This window comes from Penicillium angulare (assembly GCF_028827245.1).
Source record: "Penicillium angulare strain IBT 27051 chromosome Unknown utg000002l_segment0_segment0, whole genome shotgun sequence".
Lineage (NCBI taxonomy): Eukaryota > Fungi > Ascomycota > Eurotiomycetes > Eurotiales > Aspergillaceae > Penicillium > Penicillium angulare.
The window spans coordinates 668,313-695,455 of NW_026623161.1; the positions used below are offsets into that span (position 1 = coordinate 668,313).

At 45.8% G+C, this 27,143-nt stretch overlaps 8 protein-coding genes across 8 annotated transcripts; 2 read left to right on the forward strand and 6 right to left on the reverse strand.

Annotated features, from left to right (window-relative positions):
• Nucleotides 1-1,203: 1,203 nt before the first annotated feature.
• Nucleotides 1,204-2,691, reverse strand: N7478_001713 (NAD-dependent succinate-semialdehyde dehydrogenase; the record flags this gene model as incomplete). Its single annotated transcript, XM_056917928.1, has 1 exon — nt 1,204-2,691. The coding sequence occupies one exon, from the start codon at nt 2,689-2,691 to the stop codon at nt 1,204-1,206; it is 1,488 nt and encodes a 495-aa protein (XP_056783539.1).
• An 857-nt stretch (nt 2,692-3,548) lies between these two features.
• On the reverse strand, nt 3,549-5,084 carry N7478_001714 (uncharacterized protein; the record flags this gene model as incomplete). Its single annotated transcript, XM_056917929.1, has 1 exon — nt 3,549-5,084. The coding sequence occupies one exon, from the start codon at nt 5,082-5,084 to the stop codon at nt 3,549-3,551; it is 1,536 nt and encodes a 511-aa protein (XP_056783540.1).
• A 2,000-nt stretch (nt 5,085-7,084) lies between these two features.
• N7478_001715 (intradiol ring-cleavage dioxygenase) lies at nt 7,085-8,161 on the reverse strand (the record flags this gene model as incomplete). Its single annotated transcript, XM_056917930.1, has 1 exon — nt 7,085-8,161. One exon carries the CDS (start codon nt 8,159-8,161, stop codon nt 7,085-7,087), a length of 1,077 nt encoding a protein of 358 aa, XP_056783541.1.
• A 982-nt stretch (nt 8,162-9,143) lies between these two features.
• On the forward strand, nt 9,144-11,249 carry N7478_001716 (Zn(II)2Cys6 transcription factor; the record flags this gene model as incomplete). The annotated part of the gene is made up of 5 exons (XM_056917931.1): nt 9,144-9,215; nt 9,296-9,399; nt 9,455-10,163; nt 10,216-10,943; nt 11,015-11,249. 5 exons carry the CDS (start codon nt 9,144-9,146, stop codon nt 11,247-11,249), a joined length of 1,848 nt encoding a protein of 615 aa, XP_056783542.1.
• A 783-nt stretch (nt 11,250-12,032) lies between these two features.
• On the reverse strand, nt 12,033-14,329 carry N7478_001717 (uncharacterized protein; the record flags this gene model as incomplete). The annotated part of the gene is made up of 3 exons (XM_056917932.1): nt 12,033-13,962; nt 14,023-14,173; nt 14,236-14,329. 3 exons carry the CDS (start codon nt 14,327-14,329, stop codon nt 12,033-12,035), a joined length of 2,175 nt encoding a protein of 724 aa, XP_056783543.1.
• Nucleotides 14,330-18,557: 4,228 nt separating this feature from the next.
• Nucleotides 18,558-20,741, reverse strand: N7478_001718 (GMC family oxidoreductase; the record flags this gene model as incomplete). Its single annotated transcript, XM_056917933.1, has 3 exons — nt 18,558-20,097; nt 20,166-20,606; nt 20,686-20,741. The coding sequence occupies 3 exons, from the start codon at nt 20,739-20,741 to the stop codon at nt 18,558-18,560; spliced, it is 2,037 nt and encodes a 678-aa protein (XP_056783544.1).
• A 1,310-nt stretch (nt 20,742-22,051) lies between these two features.
• N7478_001719 (CFEM domain-containing protein) lies at nt 22,052-23,713 on the reverse strand (the record flags this gene model as incomplete). The annotated part of the gene is made up of 7 exons (XM_056917934.1): nt 22,052-22,347; nt 22,404-22,471; nt 22,528-22,910; nt 22,974-23,041; nt 23,099-23,135; nt 23,192-23,376; nt 23,425-23,713. The coding sequence occupies 7 exons, from the start codon at nt 23,711-23,713 to the stop codon at nt 22,052-22,054; spliced, it is 1,326 nt and encodes a 441-aa protein (XP_056783545.1).
• Nucleotides 23,714-25,136: 1,423 nt separating this feature from the next.
• Nucleotides 25,137-26,823, forward strand: N7478_001720 (peroxidase family protein; the record flags this gene model as incomplete). Its single annotated transcript, XM_056917935.1, has 7 exons — nt 25,137-25,341; nt 25,396-25,514; nt 25,568-25,598; nt 25,660-25,809; nt 25,869-26,189; nt 26,254-26,428; nt 26,493-26,823. 7 exons carry the CDS (start codon nt 25,137-25,139, stop codon nt 26,821-26,823), a joined length of 1,332 nt encoding a protein of 443 aa, XP_056783546.1.
• Nucleotides 26,824-27,143: the final 320 nt, after the last annotated feature.

Sequence of the window (27,143 nt, forward strand, 5' to 3'; positions counted from 1 at the left end):
TGGAGGGATGTAGCATGGTCTGGTCTAGTATCACGCGAGATCTCCTCATGAGGCCCTCTTATTACGGGAAATGTGGGTGGAGGGGCAACCAGTTTCCCCGTGGCTCCACATCGGCCATTTGAGGTATGAGTTGGAGACCCCATATATTCCCCGTGTCATTACCAAGGATAGTTGGCGTATTTAATGCCTTACTCGGCAAAGTATCACGACGAAAATAATAAGCTTTGGGCGGAAAGATATTTACAACAACGGGATTTTAGACAATTGGCGCCACATGGACACATGTGGCGGCTGCGCTACAATACAGTCGCCAAAGAGTTAAGGAATATCATGTCACTGACAAAAAAAAGTGACTTATGCGAAGTAACTCTTACTTCATTTTCTTTCTTGCTCAGTTGAGACCTCTATGTAACATAGCCGGTAGGTGTGGGGATGCCATATACGGGGTTGTCAAGACGTGGAGAAGAGACCAGAATCCACCGATTGTCACGAGGACACCAAATTTTATATCGTCGAGAGATTCACGGGCGCTGATATATACAAATTACGGACTACACGCCAAAACACGAAAAGAGCTGTATATTCGGCTTGCTCGGCTTCAAATGTGTCAATGAGAGTTTACGCCATGACCCTCGGAAAGAACTCGCGAGTTGCGTCTTGGCGGCGGAGAGTTCCGACCGTGCGCGTTTTGGCCCCCGCGATTGTAACCCGTTTAAGCAAGTGGAGATCGGATTAACCTCCGATACTGTCTGGAAACATGGGTATCTCTTTATTTCGCGGTAGTTCACATCCTGATGAACATTGAGCGAAGCATGGCATTAACTGTTAGTAGCTCTTCGGTAGGGAAAGCTGATACCGAGCATTGTTTACACTGTTATGGTGGATGTTCCGGATGTATACTCACTCCGTAGATCTTGAATGTTGAGCAATAGGTAAACGAAGACAAGTATAAGGTCGTTGCCGGATGCCGACCTAATTCTTTTGTCAATCCGTATCATTGTACAGATTTATCGCGAACAGATAAGTTGATGGTAGAAACAGGTAAAAATTTGGCAGTTGTTATTTAGAATAAAAAATCGTCATCATTTCTTTAAATACATAGGTCTATCAATAGTGTGAAATTGCAATTTTTGTCATAACTCGTGACCAGTCATATGGCCATCGAGGTCCCCATGGTGCTAACCATTCCCTGTACTTATGACCTTACAGGTTGGCGTAGATAGTATTGATGCCACCAGTAATGGTCATCTTGACGTTGACATAGTCTTCAATGCCGTACTTACTGCCCTCGCGGCCCATGCCAGAGTGCTTGACACCACCGAATGGAGCAGCGAAGTCGGAAATAACACCAGTGTTGATAGCGACCATACCGAACTCCAATTGCTCACCCACACGGTGAGCGGTACCAAGATCGCTAGTCATAAGGTAGGAAGCGAGTCCAACCTCGCAGTTGTTTGCGCGAGCAACAACTTCGTTCTCTGTGCCGAACTTGGAGATAGCTGCAACCGGACCGAAGGTCTCCTCGCTAGCCACCTTCATAGAGTCCGTAACATCGCCCAGAATCGTAAGTTCGTGGAAGTTCTTGCCAACAGATGGCAATGCGTTACCGCCAAGCAAGACCTTGCCGTTCTTGCTGATAGCGTCCTGGATGTGTTCCTGGGTCTTCTCGACACCGTTGGTAAGAGGGCCATGTGTGCTGGCAGCATTTTGGCCATTTCCGACCTGGCTCTTCTTCACCTCTTCAACGAAGCGCTGGCAGAACTTATCATAGATGCCTTCCTGGACGTAGAAGCGGTTGGCGCACACGCAGGTCTGACCGGTCACCTTGAACTTGGCGATGACGGCAGCAGTAACGGCAGTCTCGAGATCGGCGTCGTTGAAGACGATGAAAGGAGCATTACCGCCCAGCTCCAGGCTGAGCTTCTTAAGGGTGTTGCTAGACTGCAGCATCAAGATCTTACCGACACGAGTGGAACCGGTGAATGAAATCTTCTTGACAGCGTTGGACTCGCAGAGAGTCAGACCGAGAGATGGTGTGTTCTCGAGAGCTGTGATGACATTGAAAACACCCTTGGGCACGCCAGCGCGCTCGGCAAGGGCAGCTAGGAGGTTTGATGCGAAGGGGGTGAGGCCGTCAGACTTCATGACGACGGTACATCCAGCAGCCAGGGCAGCGGCGACCTTGCGGGCACCCATAGCTAAGGGGAAGTTCCAGGGAGTGATCAGACCACACACACCAACGGGCTCCTTGGTAACGTGGATACGACAAGAAGGATTGCTGTGAGGAATGACATCACCGTAGATGCGAGGAGCTTCCTCGGAGAACCATTCGAAGAAACCAGCAGAAAAGAGAGCCTCGCCCTCGGCATCACCCTTGGTCTTGCCGTTCTCAGCTGTGATAACCTTGCCGATATCCTCCTTGTTCTCACCAATAAGCTCAAAGAGTCGACGCAGAATGCGACCGCGCTGGCGACCGGACTGAGCGCGCCATGTGGGGAAAGCCTTAGCAGCGGCTTGGATAGCTGCGTTAATATCTTCTGTGTTGGATTCAGGGCATGTTCCGATCAGGGCGTCGGTCGCCGGGTTGTAGACATTGAAAGTCTTGCCGGACTTTGAAGCAACCCATTGTCCATCAATATATGACTTCTCGACAAAGAGAGAAGGATCTTTCAGGCTGGTAGAGAAAGACATTTTGGAGATTGTGTCTTGTTTACCTCACGAGGGGTCGCAAGGTAGTAAACGAGTAGTCGAGGATGAAGTAGAGAAATCAGGAATGTTGTACAGAGGAAGAAACGCCTTCGACTATTATAAGTTTTTCTTCTCCCCACGAGCTGCTAGCAGAGCTTCAAGCAGTTGTCATACATCACCGAAGTCCCGATAACTATAGTGGGGGAGGGGAAGCTGCTCGGCCCAGAACCCGATATACCCGAGGCCACTGTAACTGCCCCCACCATATACCCCCCTGGGCTCCACCATTGGTCATATGGTTCAGGGCATGGGGAATATGGTAATTCGAGGTCACTTAAGTTGTGGATGACATATTTGCTGCAGATCTAATGGGATGAGTGTGCATCCATGAGTGAAATCCAAGGCTCTTTTTGCTTATTTATATCATATTCCATCATGATGTTCATGATTATGATTAGTTACTAGATGTCGCTAAACAAAATGAATTGCTGGGATACACGTATGAGGTGTCGACAACTTGCACGTATTTAGGCACACATACTACTAGCCAAAAGTAAATGTACATTTGATGTGCACAGTAAGCTCGGTAGCTTGAAGGTCGCGGCGATGGATTGTGTTAAAATGAATATAACTTGAAGTTAATTTCCCATGATTATACATCTGATTTTTTCTATGTACCAATGTACCAAGTATTAACCTAGTTTAGTTCTTCGTTTTCTCTTTAAATTCGGACTTGGAAGATCTATTATATTTTTGGGCGTCAAGATTCGTTGCCCGGTCCGGGAGCATGATGCGCACCAAATAAGCGTGCGCTTGTTTATAAGTGATCACTCTCTAACTGGATCAAGTCTCGGGTCCTTCTAGACAAGATCGGCGTTTTTCTTAGCGGCATTTTTCATCATCTCGTTCATGAAAGGGCTGCGTGCACGTACTTCCTTCCCCCACACAAACATTAAAGTCGGGACAAGAGATAACACCAACGATACAAATGCAAGCAGCGTGCTTGCCCAGTTGTACCCGAGTGTGTTGTACATACTCATGGTAGCGAGGGGCAGGAATGCAGAGAAAATGTTCTCACCCGTAGCCACGGCTCCCATCGCACTGCCAGCATACTGACTATACGCATCAACAACATAGTCCGACACACCCGACACAACCAGGACGCTGCCAGCTCCCACTAAAGCCAAGCTGATAGCTGGGGCGATCCACGGTATAGAGGTATATGATGTCCAAGCATACGTGAACATACCACCGGAGATACCGAAGATTCCTCCTGAGACAGCCATATACAGTCTTGCTTCCGGAATCGGTACTCCAGGGATCTCAGTATTGCGTGACGCGGACGCAAAGTAAAGCTTTCGTGAAATAAAGTTTAGTGACCATCCGATACACTCGCCGATGACGATGGAACATTGAACGAAGCCAGTCCGTGAAACACTCCAGCCATATAGCCCGATAAAGACCTGCTCAACAGATTGCGTGAAAATAAATAAGGTACCCACTGCAAATGCAGACCACATGGTTGATACAAATAACACCGGCTCTGTCATAACAAGGATAATTGGTCGAGTGGAGCTAACCCAAAGGCTCTGGAAGTTCAGCTTCGATGCCGGTTTCTCATTTTCGACATGGACCGAAGCGCCATTCTTCCGCAGTTTTCGTGCCCGTCGCTCGAGGATTGCACTACCGCGCGATTCGTAGAAAAAGAAGTAGTAAATTGGGAACAGAGCTGCGAACCAGATGATTTGCATATAGCTGTTCCACCTCCATCCCAAAGACTGGTAGATAGCAGCCCCCATCACAGGGCCCATACTACTTCCAGACATATAGCCTAAAATATACAGGCTGACAGGAATGGTTCGAGCATATTCAGTCTCCCATAGGTTCCCAACCACACCGGCCGCCGTGTTAGCTAAGATCGCGACGCAACCCCCAGCAAAGAAACGGGTAACGATCAATGTGGCAAAGTTTTGGGCGACGGCCTGAGGAATAAGGAAGCAGATGAGAGTCAGATATGTTCCGAGAAAGACGGGTCTTGTGCCGAAATCTTCTGATATAGGGAGTATGAACAATGCCGAACATGCACCACCAGTGGCCCATGTAGTGACTGGCCAGTAGGAATTCGGAAATGACTTTTCAGTGATATGGAAGAGATCGGAGATTTCAATATGGCCGACTGTGATGATAGTCCCGTTCATCATCGTGAGAAATGTAGTGAAAGCAGCGAGACATGTTAACGCCCATTTCCGTGAAATTGGCCAATTGAAGGGGTTTTCAGGATCATGATGGCCATCCCAAGAAATCGTGTTTGTGTCACTGTCGCTGGAATCGGAATTGATATGTGTTGATTCAGCTTGATCTTGAGTAGGCAAGCTCTTTTCTTCAAAGACAGTCATATCAACTCGATATATATACTTTGAAAGAACCCTTTGTGTGATTTTCCCAAAATGGCTTGTTTGTTCTTCCAGGTGAGTGTCCGATTTGAAACCGAGGAGTATGAGTGTGTGTTATTTGGTTCCTTTCAAGATCTTGGGCGAGTCTATTTATTCATCAATCGAATTTTCCAACCGGGTTTCACAGATCCAGACCTCCAAGTATTACCCTCTTTAGGAGGTCCTGGCAGTACATGATGTGGGGTGGATACCAATATGCCCCTCCATTGTTGATTTGTAAATTGACTAATACCATTAGCCTTGGAGGATCATTCTTGCAAGCGAAAGTAGTACCATATTCCCTGAGTCGGCCATTGGTCCTTGCTTGGCCAGCTTGGCTGCGACTTTGCGTTAAAACATGCGCGTAGGGTCCGATAATTGTCAACCGGATTCTATGAATTTCTCACGCCGTAGTTCTCGGTGATCAGAGGGGCCGATATACACCAAGTCGCCGGGTTCTAGAGCGAGAGTAGGAGAATACTCGCGTAAGGTGTAAAATGAGACGTTCTCGTTATCGCGTAAGGCTGTTTGTCTTAATGGCGCTAACCAATTATGGGTAACGGGAGGAGAGCCGAAAACATATGGTTTGTCTACAATTACATCTAATTATGTATTTTTTGTTTTCGTTTTTCTTTCTCCCTAAAAAGGGTGCTCATATATTCATTGCCCTCAAAATTTGCTTAAGCCCCTGTGCTAGAAACTTATCAAGGCCCAATAATTATAGCCACAATCATGAAGATGTTGGAGAAACCCGAAGATCCCGAGCAGAGTGGACCCATCAAGAACCCTCGGGTCCAACCCGAAGGCCCCTGGGTTTCATTGGCAATAGCGGCTCGACGCCTAGCGGACCCCTAAATCCGACATGCCCGATATCCCGCGAGGTCCTATCGGGAAAATCGGGGGCTTGGTGCCTGACACGAGAGAGGTCAGTTGAATTATACGACATTCATTATTGAATAGTCGTACTTCCTGACAGTTACATTAGTAGTTTATAGAAAGGTCTCCATCATATCTTCCTGTCTCTCCCCGCACTCTTCATCTCCACAACAAAATCAAGCAATCTACATCTTATCAAAGCTCCAACTCTCGGTATCAAAAAGCAAATACTACTATAGCAATGTTGGCACCACATATCGTCGCGTCTGCTGCAATTACCTTTGCAGTTCTTGCGCCTTTCGTCCCACCGGCCATGGCATCCGCAAAGTCGCGATCTGGCCAACGTGCTTCTTACTATCACCACCCATTCAAGTATTTTATTCTTCCCTATCAACATCTCATCATGCAAATTCTGACTTGCTTCAGAGCTTATCCTACTCGATGCTTCCATGCGAGGTAGCCAGTGCCTCTTGCCATCAACTATCGACTGTTGTTATGAACGACAGCATTAATTGGCGACATCCTACACTTATTCAACGACCGCATCATGAATTGGGAATTATTAATTTGATTTTTGCGCATATAATTGTATACCGTTTTCTTCGGCGGGCTTTGGTAGAATCATATACTAGGGTATCAAAAGGGCGCATATGTGAATCGAGCTTTTTTCCCTTGCCAATACAGAGACTTTGCGAATATTTACTGAATTATCTCATTAACACTATGACCCCTTTGAATAATTTAGTATATAGGCACTCAGAATAGTTACAATGTACTCCAATTTGGTGCAAATTTACGTCAAACATTTGCTCAGTGAGATAAAGCTGATAGACATTCGGTTGTGAAACTTGGACGCGTACAGGATTCAAAAGACACGCGCGGCACAAAAGTATTTCATAAGCAGTAAGTCAATATGGATCGATTGAAAGCTATGCAAAGCCGAAGTATCAAAGGAGCGGTATCTAGTTCAAGAAGACTTTTCGTGCGTTGCAGCTTAAATAGATCAATTGATGAAAGTCATCCAAATTCCAAATTCCATTCCAGGATTGACGCTTTTCAAAGCCAAAAAGCAGTCGGAGACTCAAGATTTAGAAGCCGCCAGGTCCACCGCTGCCACCACCGCTACCGCTACCTCCAATGCTGCTGCTGCTGTCACTTACTCCACCAGAGGAGGTAAGGTGGGCAGCATAACTAGCATCGTAACTGGCCGAAACGTTCACACCCAGGGTAACCCAGCCAAAGATTCCGTCCTCCACAGTGTCTCCCAACAAAGCGTACTCGAAGAAAGGGTCAGAAGTCGAGTCTTCAGTCTCATCTTGAACAACATGATCATCGATGTTCTCGGTGATAGAAACGGTGTTAGTGTTGTATGGGTAAAGAGCCTCGACTTCATAAATCAGGTCCTGGTCAAAGAAAACTTGGCCAATATGCGGGATAGAGCCACCAGTAAGAGTGTTGTTGGACAGGACTGTAGCATCGGTATGGGCGATGACATGAATATGGGTAGTCCGGCCAGAGTAATGACCGGGGAATACAGTCTTGAACTGAGCCACTCCATCGGAGTCGGTCTTCTGCAATCCACGAAGGGAGGTCCTGTTGAGGTTGGCTGCGTCGTTGCCGTTGCCGTTTGAAGAGCTCTGAATGCCAGAATAGACACCAGTGGAGTTACAGTTCCACACATCCCAGTATAGGTCCTCGATCGGTTCGCAGGTGTTGATGTCGATGAATTGACCGTCAATGTACAGCGGGACGCCAGGCTCATCGTCGGTGAGATCTTGACGAATGTATTCACCCTTCACCCAGAAGGGACCAACTTCTCCCTCAGGAGCCAGGATGCAGACAGGGCTGTTTGAGAACAACTCCGATTCAGAGGTGCTTGAAGTAACAGAAAGGGAAGAGTGGTGGTCCTTGGAGACTGTCTCATTGGTGTTGCGAGCATGAATGGTGTGTCTCTTGTTTTTCTGGAGAATGGCACTGCGACGGGTGCGAGCACGTTCATTGAGACCACGCTTCTCAAGGTGATCGGCACAGAGGTCCAGCGAGCGACGAGCATTGTGGAGGAAGTTCCGTTTGGCAACACGAGAGTACGAGTTGGGCTCGTGAACTCCGGGATGGGCCATTGCCAGACCGCAGAGGGCAAAGCCTGCAAACTTGGAGAAATGCATAGCAAAAGAATGCGTTTTAGTAGCTTGAGAAGGACAATTTGGAAATTGAGGTGCTTGACAATGAAAGCAGCCTGCGAGCTGGGATCGTATTTATAGCCCTTGTAGTATACAAGCAAATCGGTACAGCGATGCCATTATCTGAATTCACATGGTCAATTGACTCGTCAGCGTCGTCGTCACGGAAGTCGCCCCAGGCCAAGACGCTTAACAGGCTGGTGCTAATCTCAGGATCAATCTGGCTTGAAGAAAGATATTCCTCCAATTCAACAAACGCTTGGCACTCTAGCAGTCACGTTCAGGATTGCGCTGACAATATGGCCCATTTTGATTGGACTCTAAAGTCGTCGAGGTGGATTGAAATCACCCCGATGCTCCATTTGCCAAGGTCCTTGATGTAAGTAAATGAGTGAATCCGCCGGTGAAGCTCCAAATGATCTGCAGCCAAGCCCGTCTAGATGCAGGAGCTGAAATCTCAAAGTATCAGCCATAAATTGATCATTCCTGCGCCAGTTATTGGAATCCAAGTATTTAAATAGTCGATATTTGTGTGCAATTTCGCCGATTGTCTTTTCGAGTCTTCACTCATTCAAGCTTTGATGATATCCCATGGATGCTGCGCACATGGTATAGCCTTGGCGTTGAGGTAACTACAATTCTTTGCCAAGATTTGTATTTTATAGTGATTGCGTGTATTTTAAGGGCTTGGCCCGCCACACACGGGACCCCAGAAGCTCTATCTTCCATAGTGGGGATAGTTAGCAATATATGAAACGCCAGTCGCTGAAGCATTCTTCAGGATGCGCCGAGACGCAGATCATAACCAAAACTCGGAGGATTGAACGTCCGCTGACTCAGATATCCCGCCACTATCATTGGCCAAGACTATAATTCAGGTCTACGCGACACTCAACTGGTGTAAATTGGCTGTGCCATTCGCCCTTGCAGCGGGATTTTTGAACGCCTCGGGTTCCTTGCGCACCTCATGGATACCGGTTCTTCGGCATTAACTGGCTCGAAATTGAGGACTGCTTGCGACCTATGTCGCCTTCGTAAGGTTGTTCTGAACATTCAATAGCATTTTTTTTCTCGAGTAGACGGCTACTGACATCACCATTCTGCTTCGGACGACTATAGATCCGCTGCGATCGAGCTCAGCCTGCCTGTGAAAATTGTCACATAGCGAGACACCCTTGCATATTCACCCCGCAATCCAATCAAACACGGAAAGGCCTCCGCGAGTAAGTGGTCCCAGCCATGTTGTTGTTTGCAATAAACCCCTCCTAATTGGGTCAGTGAACTCTCCGCCACCCAGGCACGCGTGCGGGAGCTTGAAGACGCTCTGAAGAGAACTCAAAACTCCGCATGTCAACCTTCTGACAGCCAGCCATCAAATGTCACTAGCCAAGATCTTTCTCTACAGCCACATGGTCAGCCACCGCCATTTAACTTGGATGTGAGCTTCATACCTGACACGCGGCCTCTTGAAGCCGCCATTTCGGTAATTCGGTCACATCTCTCACACTGCGGCCTTGGGACCCCTGATTCATCCATAAGAGCAGACTTTTACTCCGCTGTCTATCAAAAAACCGGATATGTGTTTGATTTGGAAGACTTTTTGCTGGGCGCGACACAGTCCTCCGAGACAAAAAACCTGACATCAAACAGAAGGCCGGTCATTTTATCATGGCCATTTTCAAATCTCGTTCAGCTTTGTATAAATCACTACATTGAGAGTGGGCTATACTCCCTGTTTCCATTTGCAGATGTTGTTTCCTTGCAATTTCTTCTCGATTCCCAAGTGCTGGATCAATCGAAACATGCCCGTGCATCCAGTCGTGCTTGCTTGGCAGCGTTCACGGCCAATATTACCATAATGCATCGGCACAAACCAGAATTTTCTGGTGCTAATCCGGATGCTTACGCCCAAGCGGCTTTCACCCTCATACCCCAAATTATCACAGAATTGGCAGATTTGCGGACTCTGGAAGCAATTATGATGTTGGTAGGTACTTCACCCATCTAAGATCGAAATTTCTCCTCTAAATACTCTACAGATCATCTATCTTTCGCCTCTTGGCCAGTCCCAACCAATCGATCTCTTATTAGGAATTGCCATACAAACTCTATACAGTCTAGGGGGCCACAAAAAGAAATCTTCCCAGGGAACATCGGACCAAGCCTCCAATGATCGGCATTTGCGCGCTCTTTTCTGGCTTTGCTATGGTATCGACAGCGAACTCTCGATTCGAAATGGTCGCCCACCTTTACTAAATCATGACCACTGTGACCTCGATCTACCCGTCAATTATGCCCAAAAGTCCAAAGAGCAACATTTCTACTGGAAACCTCTGTGTTCCGACGAACTTCTATACCCGTCAGACCTCCGGTTCAACCTAATCAAGACCAAAATATACGCCATGCTCTATTCCGAGAAAAACGCACCGCAGTCGGAGGCGGGAAGAATACAACTAATTCGAGAACTGGACAATGAGTTGAGCGATCTCAGATCCGAGTTCCCTGTCAACTGTCGTCCGGATGTCTTCGCAACTGAAAACACGCCGAAATATGTCTTCCACGATCTCAGCATACGAGGAGTCAGTATTCATCTGGAATATTATTATTGTCTAGGCCAGATCCACGGCGCAAATAATCCATACAACATATCTGCTGCTGGCTCCCATTTACCTCTGCCATCTAGCGCGGAGATTACTTACGAAGCCGCGCGGTCCACACTGATCTACATTGGTCGAGTGAGGCATTACATTAATTATCACACTTTTTGGTACGCCGCTTACTCTACGTTTGTCAGATCTTGTTTTCATTTGTTTGTCTAATCGTCCATTTATTGGATAGGATACATGCCGATTTTATTCTTACGGCTATTATCACACTCTTTCGGTTTCTCATTATGCGCCCTTCTGCACCAGGCTTCTCCAGGGATATCCAAATTATGGAAGAAACAGCACAAATATTTGCGGAATTTCTTACTTCTGATGACCCCGAGCGAAGGGGTTTCTCACCTTTCTACTTGACCCATAGGTTTATCAAATGGTTAGTATTCCTAGCCCTGGGATCTCATTCCAGATAAATCCATAATAAATAGTCCAGTACATATAAATTATTATGAACTTAGAGTTGTTGTTTTCTTCTAATTATGGTTGGATACTAAAACTCATTCCTTCATTCCAAAGAATCTAGGAACAGTGTTTAAAACAATCACCAAGGGTAGTCCTCCAGAGCACATCAGCAGTTGAACTGCGATTCTCCAGATGCAGAGGACAACCCATTGGGATCTCCACACGAAAAGAACCCGCTTATAAAGTCGCGTGTCTTTATGGTCAATGCCATATATCTCAGTCCTTATCTCAACTGTTTGTCTCATTAATCTCATTGCGTCCTCGTATCTAGCAAGAGAGTTCCAAGTGTATGCCAAGTTGCTCATGCATCTAATTGTTTTGGGGTCTTTTTTGCCGAGGAAACGAGTTGCAGTTTCCAATGCAGTTACCTCAAGAGCTTCAGCCTCATCAATTCGGTACTGACCACAGTACATAGATGCCAATCCTCCAATCCTGAGGAGTGTTGTCGGATGGGTCTCTCCAAGAAGAGCTTTGCTAGCATCTAGGACCTCCGTTTGCATTTCTATAGCATCTTTCCATCGGCATTGGAGTTCGTAAGTCCTAGCCAAGGCGGCTAAATAGTCGAGTGTCATTGGATTCTGATCTTCACTCAATTTCCTGTGCAGATCTAGAACCTTAATTTGCAATTCTTCGATTCCTGTGAACCTAGATCGATTTAAAAAAGCAGCGGTCTTCCTCACACTAAGTTATTTTTGTCAGAATTTTTGTTCTTTGAGTTGTAGTCGTCTCAACACTCACAATGGGCGGTCTGGAGCTTTCAACAGCCATCCTCTATCACGACGGTGTCCTGCTAGATTTGACATGCAGCGAATTGTGTGGGAGTGGCTTTCTCCTAGTACTTTTTTGCAAGCCTCAACAGTCTGCAACTCTAGTATTTCTGCGTCATGTAGCCTACCTTGCCTGAAGTATGTGATTGCAAGGTTTTCCATGATTGCGATGACATCAGGATGCTCCTCGCCAAGCATCTTCTTTGCTTTCTCTAAATACTGCACATTCAGGCTCCCCGCGTTCTCTAAAAGGTCGTGGTCTAAATAAGTACTAGCTAGGCTTCCCAATAGCTTGAGCGTTAACGGATCATCATCTCCTAATGTATTCTTTCTTATCTCCAGGGCCCGTATCTTCAGTGATGTAGCGTCCTGAAGCCTACCCTGCCGTTGGTACGTGTTGGCAAGAGAGTGCATATGTGAAACATAATTTTGATGTTTCTCTCCGAGAGTTCTTTTATAAATTTCCAAAATTCCCAGTTGTAAGGACTCGGCTTCACGCAGCTTACCCGCATCTGCGTATGCCAATGCTAACATTTCACGAGCAGCCATACTGTACTCATGTTCGCTGCCCAGTAGTCTTTCCGTTTCTTCATTTGCCTTCAGAGCCATTCGCATCATCTCCGATGTATTTCCACTCCAAGAAGCGTACTGGGCGCCACTGATGAGCAAGCAGGCCCATTTCTTCACAGCTACTTTGAGTCTTGGTCGTTGAGACATCGCGGCTTTGACATGTGGAAAGAGTGACTGGCACTTCACCCAGCGAGAGTTATCGCCAGTTCGAAATTCGCGTTGAATATTCCATAAGAAGTGAGCTTGCCAGATATCCGCTTCGCCGTACGCTGCTAGCCAACTCCTTGTAGCTAGCTGCACCAGCCGGTGCATCTGGAATATCTTCAAGTCTTGAGTCAGTGATATAAATGAGTATTCTCTCAATACCGTGATATCATCTTCAAAGCTGTCGTTACAACAAAGATTCTGTGTTTTGCTTGCATCATCAAGGCTAGTGTTATATGTATCTTGAGGGACTGACGCCATATGATTGACAATCCCCTGTTTTGCGAGAAAGTTTCTCAGACATACAAGATCACCAGGCGGGTTTTGAAGCGCCACCTCGGGAATTCCCTGTCGATCAAAGAAGCTCATAAGAGATAGCAGATCTGCAGCAGATGGTCGGATCTTCTGAATATGATCGAAGGATATCTGCCAGGTGGCTAGGATGGAGTTTCTTGCCTCCCAGTCTCGCTGCCTATGGCCAGCTTCAAGATTTAAAAGCTTCTGCTTTTGATCGTCACTCTTCTGGAGCTCTTCAAGGTATTGTTTCACTGAGCAGCGGGGCGCCCGTCGCTCAATGTATGCCGTTGCCTGTACAATAGCAAGTGGCATACCTTCCAATGCCTCCGCGAGCTTGATCATGTCATCATGATCTTGCTTCGTAGTCAACTTTTTTTCCACAAGAGCGACAACCTGTGTCGTGTCCATTGGCTCGATTGGAATGATATCTCGAGCATTCGCTATATTTGTTGCAACCCGTTTGCTTCGGGTAGTCCAAATGATCGAACCATTGGCGCAACGAGGGATGAACGTCAGAAGTGGTGGTCTCGGTATAATACCATCCTCTTCGGTCGATGGTTTTGACATCCACTCTCGCAAGAATTCATCATCATCCGCATTATCTATAATCATGACCCATCTCTCCTTCAAATCCTGAAGCCAACCACAGACAATCTCAAAGATATTCGATGCAGGGTCTTGGCGCCCTGGAATTTTTGTGCGATTGGCAATTCGCCAAAAACTTTGCTCGAACCGGGCGGCATTACTGGCATGAACCCAGAAAACCCACGTCGTAGGGGACTCTTCTCGAACCCTGAAAGAGTATTCGATAGCGATTTGGGATTTCCTGGTTATTTTTCATTAGCGCCGATCAGCCGAGGTGATGGGCCTTGCTTTGAACGCTCACCCGACCCCACCTAGCCCCATCAAAACTACGACTGATTCTGGACCGGAGCATTTCTCATGGATGTGATCGACGAGCGAACCTCGGTGAATGAAGTCAGGATCACGCGGGAATGGGACGGTGGATAGCGGCTCTGGTTGTTGCTCTTGTGGTTCTGTTGTGGAGTTACCCGTGTTAGCCTAGTTCAACAAAGACAGCAGCTTGTTTCCACGGTACCTATGATCGTATGAAAGTTTGCAGTGATAGGCCCTGTGTTTTCACCTATCTGAAAGCCCGAATTTGAGTGCCCAAATACCACAGACGATGCCATTCCGTGGTATATGTGTGGTTTATGGCGGCGTCTTAAGGGCGTCAAGTCGCGAGGTCGTGGAGATGCCTGGTGTCTTGCAGCTTCAGTCTTCTGATTGGCTGTAAGTCAGCGCCATATTCCAACCTATTCCTTTAGCTCGTCACCGATATTGAAGATCGACTTCCAGTCATTTCGGAGCAGTATACTGATTTGGGCTTATTGGGTAAAAATTCACCCATTTTTGAGTGGTTTATTCTTCACTCCATCACATCGCTGTCAAGGTTCGAAGGTTGCCAAAGTGCAACGTGACTTGGAGCATTTGTTTGAACCATGTGGAGCCATAATCAAATGACTATTGGTGGGTCGACCCGGTAATGGATCTCTGCCAGTGCTAATGCCTCAGGCTGCTATGGAGAGATAAATCTATTCATGATGGGTTTATATCACTTGCTGAATTCTGAATAGTTTCTCGATGATCTTACTGCGATTTTTCGTTCGTGGGTCAGCTTCATTCGTTTATTTGTCACAGTATCTAAAGCTCACAGATACGGACGGGCACCAATCAGCCAGCCACCAAATCCCCAATCACAATTTACATTCGTTCAGGTGGGATGCATCATGTTAGAATGTGCATTTGTACCACTTTGGCACAAATAGGATGGCGAGGAGTCAGCATGTCTCCCACATAAAAGCGTGTATTACTCGCCACGTGGTCTGAAACCACTTATAATCTCACGTCACACCTATGTGGCTGCTGCAAGTGCTACTCATGCATATCTCCGACTGCATGTAATCAGCCAGTCGTAGCCTAGGTATGCGTGCTTGTTTTATCTCAAATCGCAATTGTCATCCCTTATTTTTGCTTAATTTACATGAAAACTTGCACGTATGCTGATATGAAGTAGCGTTTTGCCAGTCTTTATTCTTTTCTCTCTCCGTGGTTCTGTGATTTCTCATATCTGCAGCGTGTCATTCTTATATCTACCAAGTGATACTTCCTTGGGGGATTTTAATTGATACATCCATCATAATGGGTACGATCAGTCAAGCTTCATATCTATATTCCCAGTTGAAAGGAAAGACTCTACGTATTCCTAACCTGTGGCCGATCTTTGAAAAATGGCCATGTGAAGTGAGTCCGTATCTACATAGACTTCGGCAGCATATCGAACATACTCTTGAAGGGTGAAAAAATCCATTCTAACACAAATACTGATGCATAATCCTCTAAATTACAACTATAGCACTATTGAGGACCACAAAAAGCTAGACGCGCTAAAGTCGTGTGATTTTGGCCTGTTAATAGCTTGGTTTGTCTCATTATATCTCTGTTGATTTTGAACTCAACTCATGGTTTTTACTTAAGCTCGTTCCCTAGCGCAAAATGGGATGAACTTCGCGTTTCAGGAATTTATATGCTGTGGACGTTTTTATGGGACGATGAGATTGATGATGGCTTTTATGAGGTCTCTCAAAATGAAGCTCACGCAAAATCATATGTTCGCCAGTCATTGGAATATGCCCATTCTATCCTTGGACTTACGAAGACAAACGCAATCAAACCAGGATACGGCACTGAGGATTCCGCGTGTCCCATTTCCACGATGGTATACTTTCGAGATGCTTGCCAAATTATAACCGAATTTTTAGATACAGGTTCAGATATTACGTATACCATATATTTGGAGTGAAATTATGACTAGTTGAGCTACAGATCAACACCAGCGACCGTATGAGGAGATTTGCCATTATATGAATTGGACTACAAAAGAACAAGTCATGAACGAATCCGGGCAAGTGTTGACACCAGCACAATACCTAGAACTCAGGAACTGGACTTCGGGGATATACCCCGTCATTGCAACGTTCGAGTATGATTCAAAATGACCCATTCCTGTCTTTAACAAATATTGCAATTTTCTAATTTAGTTGCCAGATACATCACCAGGACCAGATTCGACCAAGTTTTGATGGACTCGGAACCCATGCAGATTGTTTGGAAGGCAACGTTTTCCTTTGCATGCTGTATACGAGTTAAACCCCACATAATCTCATTTGTATGGTACTATTACTGACAACTTACTCAACTGCTAAGAATCAATGATATCCACTCTGTTGTAAAAGAGGTGGTGAGTGAGACCATTCTTGCTCGAAGAACAACGCCACCTCTGATTCATTCCACTTTCCCAAAGCATTCTGGATCCGTCCTCAACGCCATACCCATTTTCTTCCACGCCGATCGAGAGAGAAATCTCGACAATACCATGAGGATTCTTGAGAGGCTACTAAGGTCATCAGTGTCTAGATTTGACCAAGCAGCCGCTGAGCTAGAGAGCCCCCTTGACGAGACAAGTATGCGCGTACAGATACAGTCATATCTTGACATCTGTCGTACTACAGTTACCGGGCTTTTAGCCTGGTATCTGGCAACTAAACGATATGGCTTGGAATGCTATAGACAGAGCGATGGATGCGTGGCACTCAAATTGTAAGCCGTTTTAATATATTCGGCATTTAAAAGCTGTCGTCTCCGGGGGGTGTTTACCAACCGCAGTCCGGACCTCATAGTTCAGTTCAATCAGATCTTGTGTTTTCCCTCGTGGGTCTTAGTTGAATCTATACTACGATTTGAGCAGTCGGTTCGTAGGCCAACCAGAGCACCCATTTTTAAACAGGGCAGAAAATCCACGCAAGCCAAAGAGTGAGTCCCGCGGGCAAGGGATACATAGGTTAGCGGGTATTATGATGCGATTCATCATGTATATCCAGAGAGCTATACTCAAGCTTGAACTCGAAAATAATGTTCGACCTGAAAAGTGGAGTGCATTTAGTTCTTTTCCCTATTATACTAGTAGCAACCAGCGATTGATTAAAACCCATCCCTTGACTATGGAATGAATGTTTTTTAAGCCAAGTTCCGATGGAAATTTAGGGGACCTTGGCAATGTGTTATTTTATTAAGTGTGCAGGGATCTATTTAATCAGCGTGGTAAAGTGGCGGGTTCAAGAGCCGAGGCCCTGACAAAAGTACCATAGACGTGCGGCTTCTCCGAGGTTCATCCGAGTGGAATCGGGACATTCCAGGGTTACACTTGACTCGATTCAGCCTTATATATCTATTCTTGCCCCTTCGAGTGTTCCAAATATCTTTCAGCGGCCGCAATGCGATTCTGTTTACCCCAAATAAGCATCCGAATGTGCAATGAAGAAATGTGCAATGAAGAGATGAACAAGGACAAGCAGCCAAGTAGAACAAACATGCTGTAGGTGCCCATGCCACTCACACGGTGTCACCGAGAAGGCCAGGATGGTGCCACAAATTTTTCGCACAAAGGCAACTGGCACGAGCACATCACCGACCATGCCGCGGTATGAATCTTGCAAGTAGGCCAAAGACATGTCACACATTCCGCCAAGACAACCACCCATAAATCCATCACCGACAGAGTTGATAATCCAAGGCATCCCTCTTGAGATTGTAAGACCATACATAAAAATTCCAGTCGCCATGAACAGAGCAGGAACAGTATAGAGATATAATTGTATTTGGGCTCTTAGATTCCTACATTCCTCTTCGAAAGACGTAGGAGCAACCAATCAATGCATGGGCCTCCAAAGAACGCATCAATGAAGCCACCGATCGCAGTTGGGATACTCAAGTTTCCAACTCCAATGGATCTCATGAGAAAGGGCGGTTCAACATACAGAGTCGATTGGGTAATAACTAAGATGGCAGGGCAAGCGATTTTAAATCCATATTGAATCGCACCCTATAATTAATTTCTTCCTGGCCACTGTATTTGTGTGGCCCAGCAGGGATTGATACAATCTCCACACGAACTAGATCGTAAATCGTGAATCATGAGCGTCAGGCGGTCACATCTAAGTTGAGTGTCTTTTCCAAGGGTCTGGGTATAGTCTGGGTCCACTTTGGCTCTCATTCATAATTCGTGGAAAGATACCAACTTTAGGCTTGGGCCAACAGTAGTTGATCGGGGTTTAGCCGGAGGCGCCGGAGGATCGAAGGATCTGGAGACAAATCGACGTCCGAATGACCTAGTTTTATGTAATATAAGCGTGTTGGCTATGGAAGACAAAATTTGAAATGTCAATTGACGAATCTAATACATTTTGAAATATAGTTGCTGATAACAATTAAACTTAAGAGATGCATGTTTGCAAGAAAGTGTAGAAGCGCTTCACAGAAGACTTTAAAAAAGGGGCTCAGGATCTTTCAAGGACAACATAATTATGAAGCGTCAGCAATGATTACCTCGGCAGCCTTTTCACTGACCATATAAATGGGCAACGCGATATAGTACCCGGGGATCTTGGGGAAGATAGAAGCATCGACAACCCGAAGGCCATCAACTCCACGGACACGGAAGTCGGCATCCAAGACAGCGTTCGGATCGCCATCTTCTCCAATGGCAGCAGTACAGCACGCGTGATGTCCCCATGCCTCACGCTTAATGAATTCCTTCAGCTCAGCTTCGGTCGTAACATTGGGACCTGGCCAGACTTCGTCAAAGCCACCGTCAAGTGGAATCAGGTCTTCGAAAATTGTGCGAGAAAACTCCATAGCCTCATATACAGCCTGTAGGTCTTTGTCGTCGCCACCATCTGCAGTCACACCCGTATCGAAGGAGTTGAAGTTGATCAGGGGGGTATCACGAGGATCGGTCGATCGCAATTGTACGGTTCCAGCATTGTTGTGGCTGCGCGCTTTGAGCGTAATCCAGGTCCAATGCTGGGCATCCTTGAGACCCTCATAGGAGTAGTTGGGATAGTAGCCTGGGAAGTTCACGGGTGCACCCGAGATCAACAGGTCAGGCTCGTTTTCAGCGACTGAAGACTTGTGAATAATAGCGATAGCAATGCCATTGGTACTGTAGGTACCTTTCCACAGTGGATCATTTTCCCATTGGTCGAGACAGGGGTCTGGAAGTGAATACATGAAAGTGCACTTCTCGGTAAGTACAAAATCGGTTGGAGACTTGCCAACAACGCCGGTCTCGTATCTATCTTGAAGATTGGCACCCACGCCGGGCAGGTTAACCAGAGTCTTGATTCCAAATTTCGAAAGTTCTCCTTTCGGGCCGATACCACTCAACTTTAATAGCTGAGGAGTGTTGAATGAGCCAGCAGATAAAATGACCTCCCGAGTCGCATTCACGCTACCAGGTATACCAGTGGATGATGTTGTGGGGGCTCGGGGATCAGCACGGTAGAGACTCTGTCCGCGAAGATATTCGACTCCGGTAGCCTTTGGTTTGCTTCCTGTGTTATCGAATTGAACCTTCGTCACCAGGGTATTAAGTTGTATGTCGAGATGATACATCCGGGATCCATCATCGTTCACGGCATTGACTGTTTGAAGAAGGAAGTCCCGGGGACCTGTTCGCTTGTATTCAGGAACGTCAACTGCAAGGGGGACCTGGAAGGGACCAGTCTGGTAGTCACGCCCAGGAAGACCATTGTTCAAGTCACGTAAGAGGACTCCCGCAAGGCCAGTCACTGTATCAATAACTTTACCCAGTAGACCCTGGCCTGCAGCAGTTGCGCCAGCCAGAATCAAGGACAAAAGCTTTTGGTCCTCAATGACGAGACGCAAGTCCGTTAAACTTGTTGTTAACCAGCCGTCAAATCCGTGGCCCACAATGCTGCTTGGCAAATACCTGTTGCGCTCCAATCTCTCAAAGTATCCTCGCATATTGGCAGCAGACCAAGATTCGTTGCCCGTCACTGCTGCAAGGTTCTCCCAGTCATTCTCGTAAGGGTAGATGGTGCTATTCAAAAATGGGTTAGCACATGTGATTGCCACTTCGGCCATTATTCTCAGGTACGTGAAACTCACATCATGGCATTATGAGCCGAGCAACCACCAAGTGTTCCGGCGCGAGGGTACAAAATACCCAGAGGCTCCGACCCATTTGGTGCGTTGGGCCCAACATGAAGATCGCCAGAAGGCGTTCGATATGTCATCTTGGAATCCTCCTCTTGACGAGTCAAGTTTGAGTAGTGGTTGACAAAGTAATCCCACTTCATAGGCGTGTATTCAGTGGACTGGAGCTGCAGAGCTGGGACCATCTGCCTGGTTGCATTCCCCTGGTCATCTCCCGCGTCGAGAAGTAAAACCTTGTACCCAGCAATGGCCAGTCGTGCTGCCAGAGGACCACCTCCAGGGCCAGAGCCAACTACCACGTAGTCGTACTCTACATCACTGACCGTTCCTTTGGTCTGATTAACGTTTCGTCTGTGTTCATCGTGATATCGATGACTTGCCCTGTGGTCATTCCTGGCTTGAATATCAGTTTCTGTATGCTTCACATAGGAAAGAAGAATAAGTGATGATGGAATAGGACCATGGGACATACGAGGCTAGAGCTATTGAGAAAGTGGACAGCAGCCCAAGTGCTGCAAAAAGACGCATCTTGAAATGAAATTAACGAAAGGTCGAAGAAATATGCGAAAAGAAAGTCACGCCAACAGAACGGCAAATAAGAAAATAAGGAAACTGTATACGAATGGAACGAAGGAACACAGGTCAATGAACAACAACTCGGAGGCTTATTGTCTTCTTGCTTTATTATAATAATTCCTTCACAGCCCCTGGAGGTCTTGTATAACGGGGTTCCCGATAATGCTACTATACCCATTCAAGTTCTCCCAACCCTTGGGTATTGATCGACATTCACTGTTGCTTTTCATCTCTGCAATCTACTCTTTCTACACGACCGTTATACAAACCGTTTTTATGCAATACACGACCAATACATATTTTGACATCTACGGAGTATGGAGTTCCTGCTTGGGTTCCCTGGGTGGCTCTACGGGGAAAAAACCGACAGCTATGTGGGTCCGTCTTTTCGTATTGACCCAGCTGTTTATGTGCCGTCCTTTTCTGGAATGAGGATATGAACGCCGGTATTTCCAGCTACCTACGACTCAAAAGAGAATATAATTCAACTCTGCGGGGCTGTTCAAGCCTCAGGGGTCCGAGACCTCTCGTGCAAAAGGCTAGCCGCCATCATAGACCGTTGAATATGTCGATCACGCGGCATGTCAAGCCACTAATTACACAGTCAGGCTAGTCCCTTTTCGGTTTCTGGTTCGCCATGATATTCCATTAAAATCCTCTTTTGGATGGCTTATCATTGTGAACTAAAATACGCCTCCTGTTTCAGGATGGGTGGAGAACATGTGTGCGGTACACACGTTTTGTGAGACTAAGCGATACGACGGGCCGCTTTCAGCGAGTCTGTGTGTTTGGAGCACGAGTTAAAAGTCCACATGGAAATTTTTTCAAGGGGTTCATAGAGCGCAACGACAGTCATTATTCAGGAGTTGATAAAAGTTTGAGGTTGCTATTGATTTGCACGACTAATGATCGCTTTCCACATGTCTTTAAGAAATCTATGTACTATTGTTAGCGTTGGAAGTATGTCAATGCTTTTTTCCTCGAAAGCATGTGGAAACTGATAGTATCTACTAGCAAATCTTTGACGTACATTGAAATTTTCCGAGCCCCTTTACATTATTATTCAAGTCGATTGATATGATTGCCATCTTTCGGAATTCAGTAGCGGAATGGCCTGGTTTTTTGAAGATTATCTCTTATAACAAAAGTCTGAATATAAAGAAAATGAAATATAAATGGATTAAGATGAATGAAAGTCTTTTGCACAGCTCTGCTCCAGATTTGGTTTTTTTTGTGAAGAGAGTGGTTTTTGGTCCTCCGTATTATGACCTTTGATAATGGAGTCGGGTCACACTGGAGTTATCCATATCGCCCAACTGGTAAAATTGGCGGTCATTGCTCTTGATCTGGATATCATGGTGAACATAGATTGGACCCTCATGTCGAGATCCGCCCATTCGAGACTGGGAGTTTGCGCCATAGGATCTTATGTTCTCAGTGTCGCCAAAGAGTTTAGGAGATACCCGGCGAAGTAAAGATCGAATAGCAGGTAGACATGCACAAATGACACCAACGTCACATTCAATTGTGCTCCAGTATCCGATGGTGACATAGTCCCCTACACCCATGTCAGTTTAGAGCCCATTGTAATCCAAACAAATGCTAAATACTTACATGTGAGATTAGTAGTTGATGCAAAATGAATGAGCGAGTTCAGTCGCAGAATGCTGACAAGGGTAACACTTGATTCGTCATTAGCACATTGCGTTTGAACATATCTAAAACCGGCACCACTTACAATAAGCCCAGTCCAAACATGCACATAACATAGACCTTCTTCCTCACTGACAGATTAAGCTGATATAGCTGTCGTAGAGGAAGCGTCATGACCAGTATATCCAAAATCATGTTGATAGCGGCTGCAGACCATCCTTGCGCATTGATATGGTTGCATTTGTAATTGCTTTCTCCATCCCAATGAAGCCATGCACCTGGCAGTGGCCGGCATTGAAAGACTGAGATTAATACAAAGACGATCAAATAAGCGACGTTTAGACCAATGACACAGTATGTAATGATTCGAAATCGCTTTTCGGGGAAAATTCGGAGGTAAAAACAGCAGATCGATATCTTGGTCATAGGCAAAACACTGAGGTATATTAACTCATCCCAGAAGTAAATCTATTTTTATTGATAAGTTAACACATGATCCAAATATCTCATCAGAAGTTTAGGGGTACAAACATAGAGGACTCGCGTGATATTGTCGAAGGGAATAGTCCACATGTCCCTACCCAGTCCGCTGTCGGCCACTATAAGAGCAGTAAGCAAATGATCAAACTTATCGATGTAGTTAGAACATCACATACAGACAACCGAGAGGGCTGAGAGTGGGATGACCAAGAACTAATAGTTGTTAGCCTGATTTTTGAAATCAATCATCTTTGAACGCCATATCTTACCATGGTCAACATCATTGTCCAGTCGTCCATTCCAAATGTCCCACCACAGCACCTAAGCCGGGCCACCATACGAAGAATAAATGCAATAAGTGCTATCACTCCACCGATAACTCCGGCATATGACACAACTTTTGTGCGATTTCGAATTGGAGCCCCGCATGCTGAAGTTGTAACATTTTTCGTAGCTTGGAAGGTCAGTCGAGCGATAAGTTCCAATTTGATATGCGACTTACTCAATGACTGTCGAATTGTACAACTGGTCATAACACACCCTTCAAGGACATCTGCGTAGTGTTTGTCCAAACATAGGCACAGTTGATCCGTTGGCTGGCAGGAACTTTGGGCTATCGAGGACGCCATGCACTCCAGCTTCAGGGGGGTTAGTTTTCCGGCTTCTGTTCTGTGGACATATCTGCATTTATTCAGACTTACAGCACATGGAGGCAAAGCAGCTTGTAAAGCCGTCGCCCCTGCTAGGGCAGTGCTTGCAAATAGCGTGGCAAGTAAAACCGTGAGACGCATCGTGGGGAGAGTGAGCTATGTTTCATCTAAACAAGTTTTGGTAGATGGGGAACTGTTTTATCCCATGCAGATGAACTTCGAATAAATTTTTAGATCATTGTGAAATCTTTTCTATGATTGTCTTTTGTTTTGCCCCTCTATCTCAACATCCAGGGGAAGGTTAGATCTCTTTTCGCCACTTGCCGAGAACCGTCTCGAGAGTTCCTGCATGTCGATCACTATAAATTGCAGGACTGAGGGAGTAGCTCGAAAAATGCCGATAATTAATCTAGCCCTAAAATAACATGTATTCCAATCCATAATCTTGCCGCTAGTAAAGGTACTGCCAAACGGAATAGGATATTGACATGTTTTGCATTCGCTAGTAGTATAGTTAGGCTAGGATCTACGTTCTATACGAAGTCTCTTTTTTCTAAGCTAGTTTTCACCCTAGCCTTCATCTAACCGGCTTATGCCAGCCATTGGCAGGCCAAGACGAGAAAATACAAGCCCAGACGGCATCGGATCCACCTACCAATTAAGCAACTCCATGAGCCGCTGTTTAGTATCCGGCACTTTGACCCTTCGTCCCACTTTGAAATTCTCATTTCCCGCGCGTTAAGGTGTTCATCGCCCATTTAATTTCTTGAATAATCCTAGTGTCTCCAGTTGACAAGCCAGCCACACAGAAGCGATCCAATGGTCACTCTAGGGCGTTCTCGCCCAAACTTTCTTTCTCCGGCTTCTCCACTTATTAAACACCTCCTTCCTTTCAAGGACTGCTTACTTCGTACTTGTTCTTGAAGGTTCCCCATCGCTGTCTCTCATACACTCCACTGAAGACCCCTGATCAGCGCTGTCAATTAACTGGGTTAGATCCGAGACCACGCGGGGCACGGGGAGAAATTCCCCTAACTGGACGAGATCAACATCGGCGGAAGGAGTATCCGTATTCCCGAAGCTGAGACGCTACATGGGTGATATTTCCGCGAGTCGAGGACCATACACGGTCTGATGCTAGTGAACTTGGGGTCTTTAGAAATACTCTTGAGAAGATCCACAGCTTCAAGTTCCGAGCCGCCCTCAGGAATATAGCAAAAATACCGGACCAGGCGTGGAAGTTCCAAGGTTTTTTACCGGTTATGAGTGGGGCGGCTCATTTACTCTCTTTCAAGTTATCAGCCCAAAATATGCCTACTTTATGAAATTGCTGACCGTTTTCGCTGCCTCCGTTCGGTAATGATTGCATGTGGACTCAAGCCGAGGAACCCTTCAGGGGGCAGAGATTAGATAGCATAAACGTCTAAGGGGGAAGAAACTCATATTTTCTAGTATAATCCTTGTTCTATGTTCAATTGCTGTCCAGTCGTTTATCATTGACTTTTTTTTTTCTTTTTCTAAAGATTCATTCATTTCATCGGAAATTCAATTGGATTTTTTCATTATGCGTGTTTTTGGAGCAGAGCAGTTGCTCTGGTCGTTGACATTTTCCAATATTGTGTCAGGTTTTCCTGATGTAGGAAGCTTTCACGATGGGCTGGGCCATAAGAATTTGCACAAACGATGCCCATTTGCCGATGAGCAGTCTCCAGAGAGTGCTATTCATGAAAAGAGATTTCTTTTCTCTTCCATGAACTCTCCTGTGGATAGTACGTTAGCAAATATACACGCTCGAGGGTCAGATGCTAAAAAAGATGATATAGTCACTGGAGAGCACGAATTTCAGCCCCCAAATTTTGAAAACGGTGACCAACGAGGTCCTTGTCCTGGCCTCAATGCACTTGCAAATCATGGGTATATTCCCCGACATGGCGTTGTGTCGGTATGTTAGGTACGCATCATTTTTGCCATGGGCTCTTGCTAATTGTAATGCAGTTTGTAAATGCGGTCACGGCCATCAACGAAGGTTTGTGTTCGCCACGGTGTATATTAACATAACATGGTCACTAAATCGTTTATCTGCTTAGTATATGGCATGGGAGTTGATCTAGCCACTGTCCTCGCCATCATGGGAACTGTCTGGACTGGCAATCCACTATCTCTGGATCCAGGTTTCTCCATTGGTGGACGTGACACAGGTGTCAATAACCTTCTTGATAATCTTGGGGGATTACTAGGTGAGAAGCCCTATACTTTGAATTTTTCAATTATCTAATTCATATTTTCTCCGCGACAGGTGATCCCCTTGGTCTCGACGGCTCTCACAACTTCATCGAAGCGGATTCCTCCAATACCCGTGACGATCTCTACGTTACTGGAAACAACCATCGCCTGAACATGGACAAATTCATGGCTTGGTATAACATGTCCACAGATGGCACTTTTGACATGGATCTCATGGCAAAGCGCGCAAAGATCCGTTTTGAGGAGAGTATTCAAACCAATCCCAACTTCTATTATGGGCCAGTTACGGGTTTAATTGCACGCAACGCGGGTTACATTTTCTCTGCGCGAATGTTCCGTAATCACTCTCACGAGAATCCAGAAGGAGTTTTGAGTAAGTTATATATGATAAATTTTTGATCCAAATATAAAATGCTAAAAAAGTTTGATTTTGACAGCCAAAAGCAACATTCGGAACTTCTACGGAATTTATGGCGATGAGGGTAACCTGACGTACCGTGAAGGATGGGAAAGAATTCCCGAAAATTGGTACAAAACACCAGTGGATTATGGCCTTCTTCAGCTGAACTTGGACACCATTGACTGGATATTGAAATACCCAGAGCTCGGCAGGTAAGACTTCGTCCAGAAATCATCCTCTGTGTCTCAATCGTTCTCAGTTCTAACCCTGTTTCAGCATTGGAGGAAACACTGGTACTGTGAACAGCTTTGCTGGGGTTGATCCTGCAGACTTAACAGGCGGTGTCCTCAATCTGACCAGTCTCCTTGAGGGCAACAATTTGCTGTGTTTTGTAATGGAGGTGTTGAAGTTCGGTAGCCCCAACGCACTTGACGGCCTATACAAGACCATTGCTGAGCCCCTAGAATTCGTCACTAACCTCCTTGCGGTTCCTTTGCTGAACCTTACTTGCCCTGCGTTTGAAGAACTTCAGGTTGGTGGCAAGCCTTTCTGGGAAGCGCTTCAGGATGACTTCCCCGGTGCTTTAAAAAGTAAGAGCGCTTTTTAGGTTGTTGATGTCCGTGGAAATTATGATTGTATCCGTTGGTAACAATCATATTACACCTTCCTTTTTATCTACAAATAATGATATCTATTTATTTATTAATTCAATTTGTATTCATATTTTGGCTTTTTTTCTCTATTCTTGTTTCGGAGAGATTTTTGTTTTTTGCATTCTTGCACCTTGTAAAATTCAGGTGCTGAGTCTCATCTGGCTGTCGGGTATAGCCTCAACTTGACACATTTTCTTCTTATAATACGCTCTTAAATTTCCAAAATTGTTTAGACAGAAACTACTTGTTTAAAAGATTAGAACGTCGAATTACT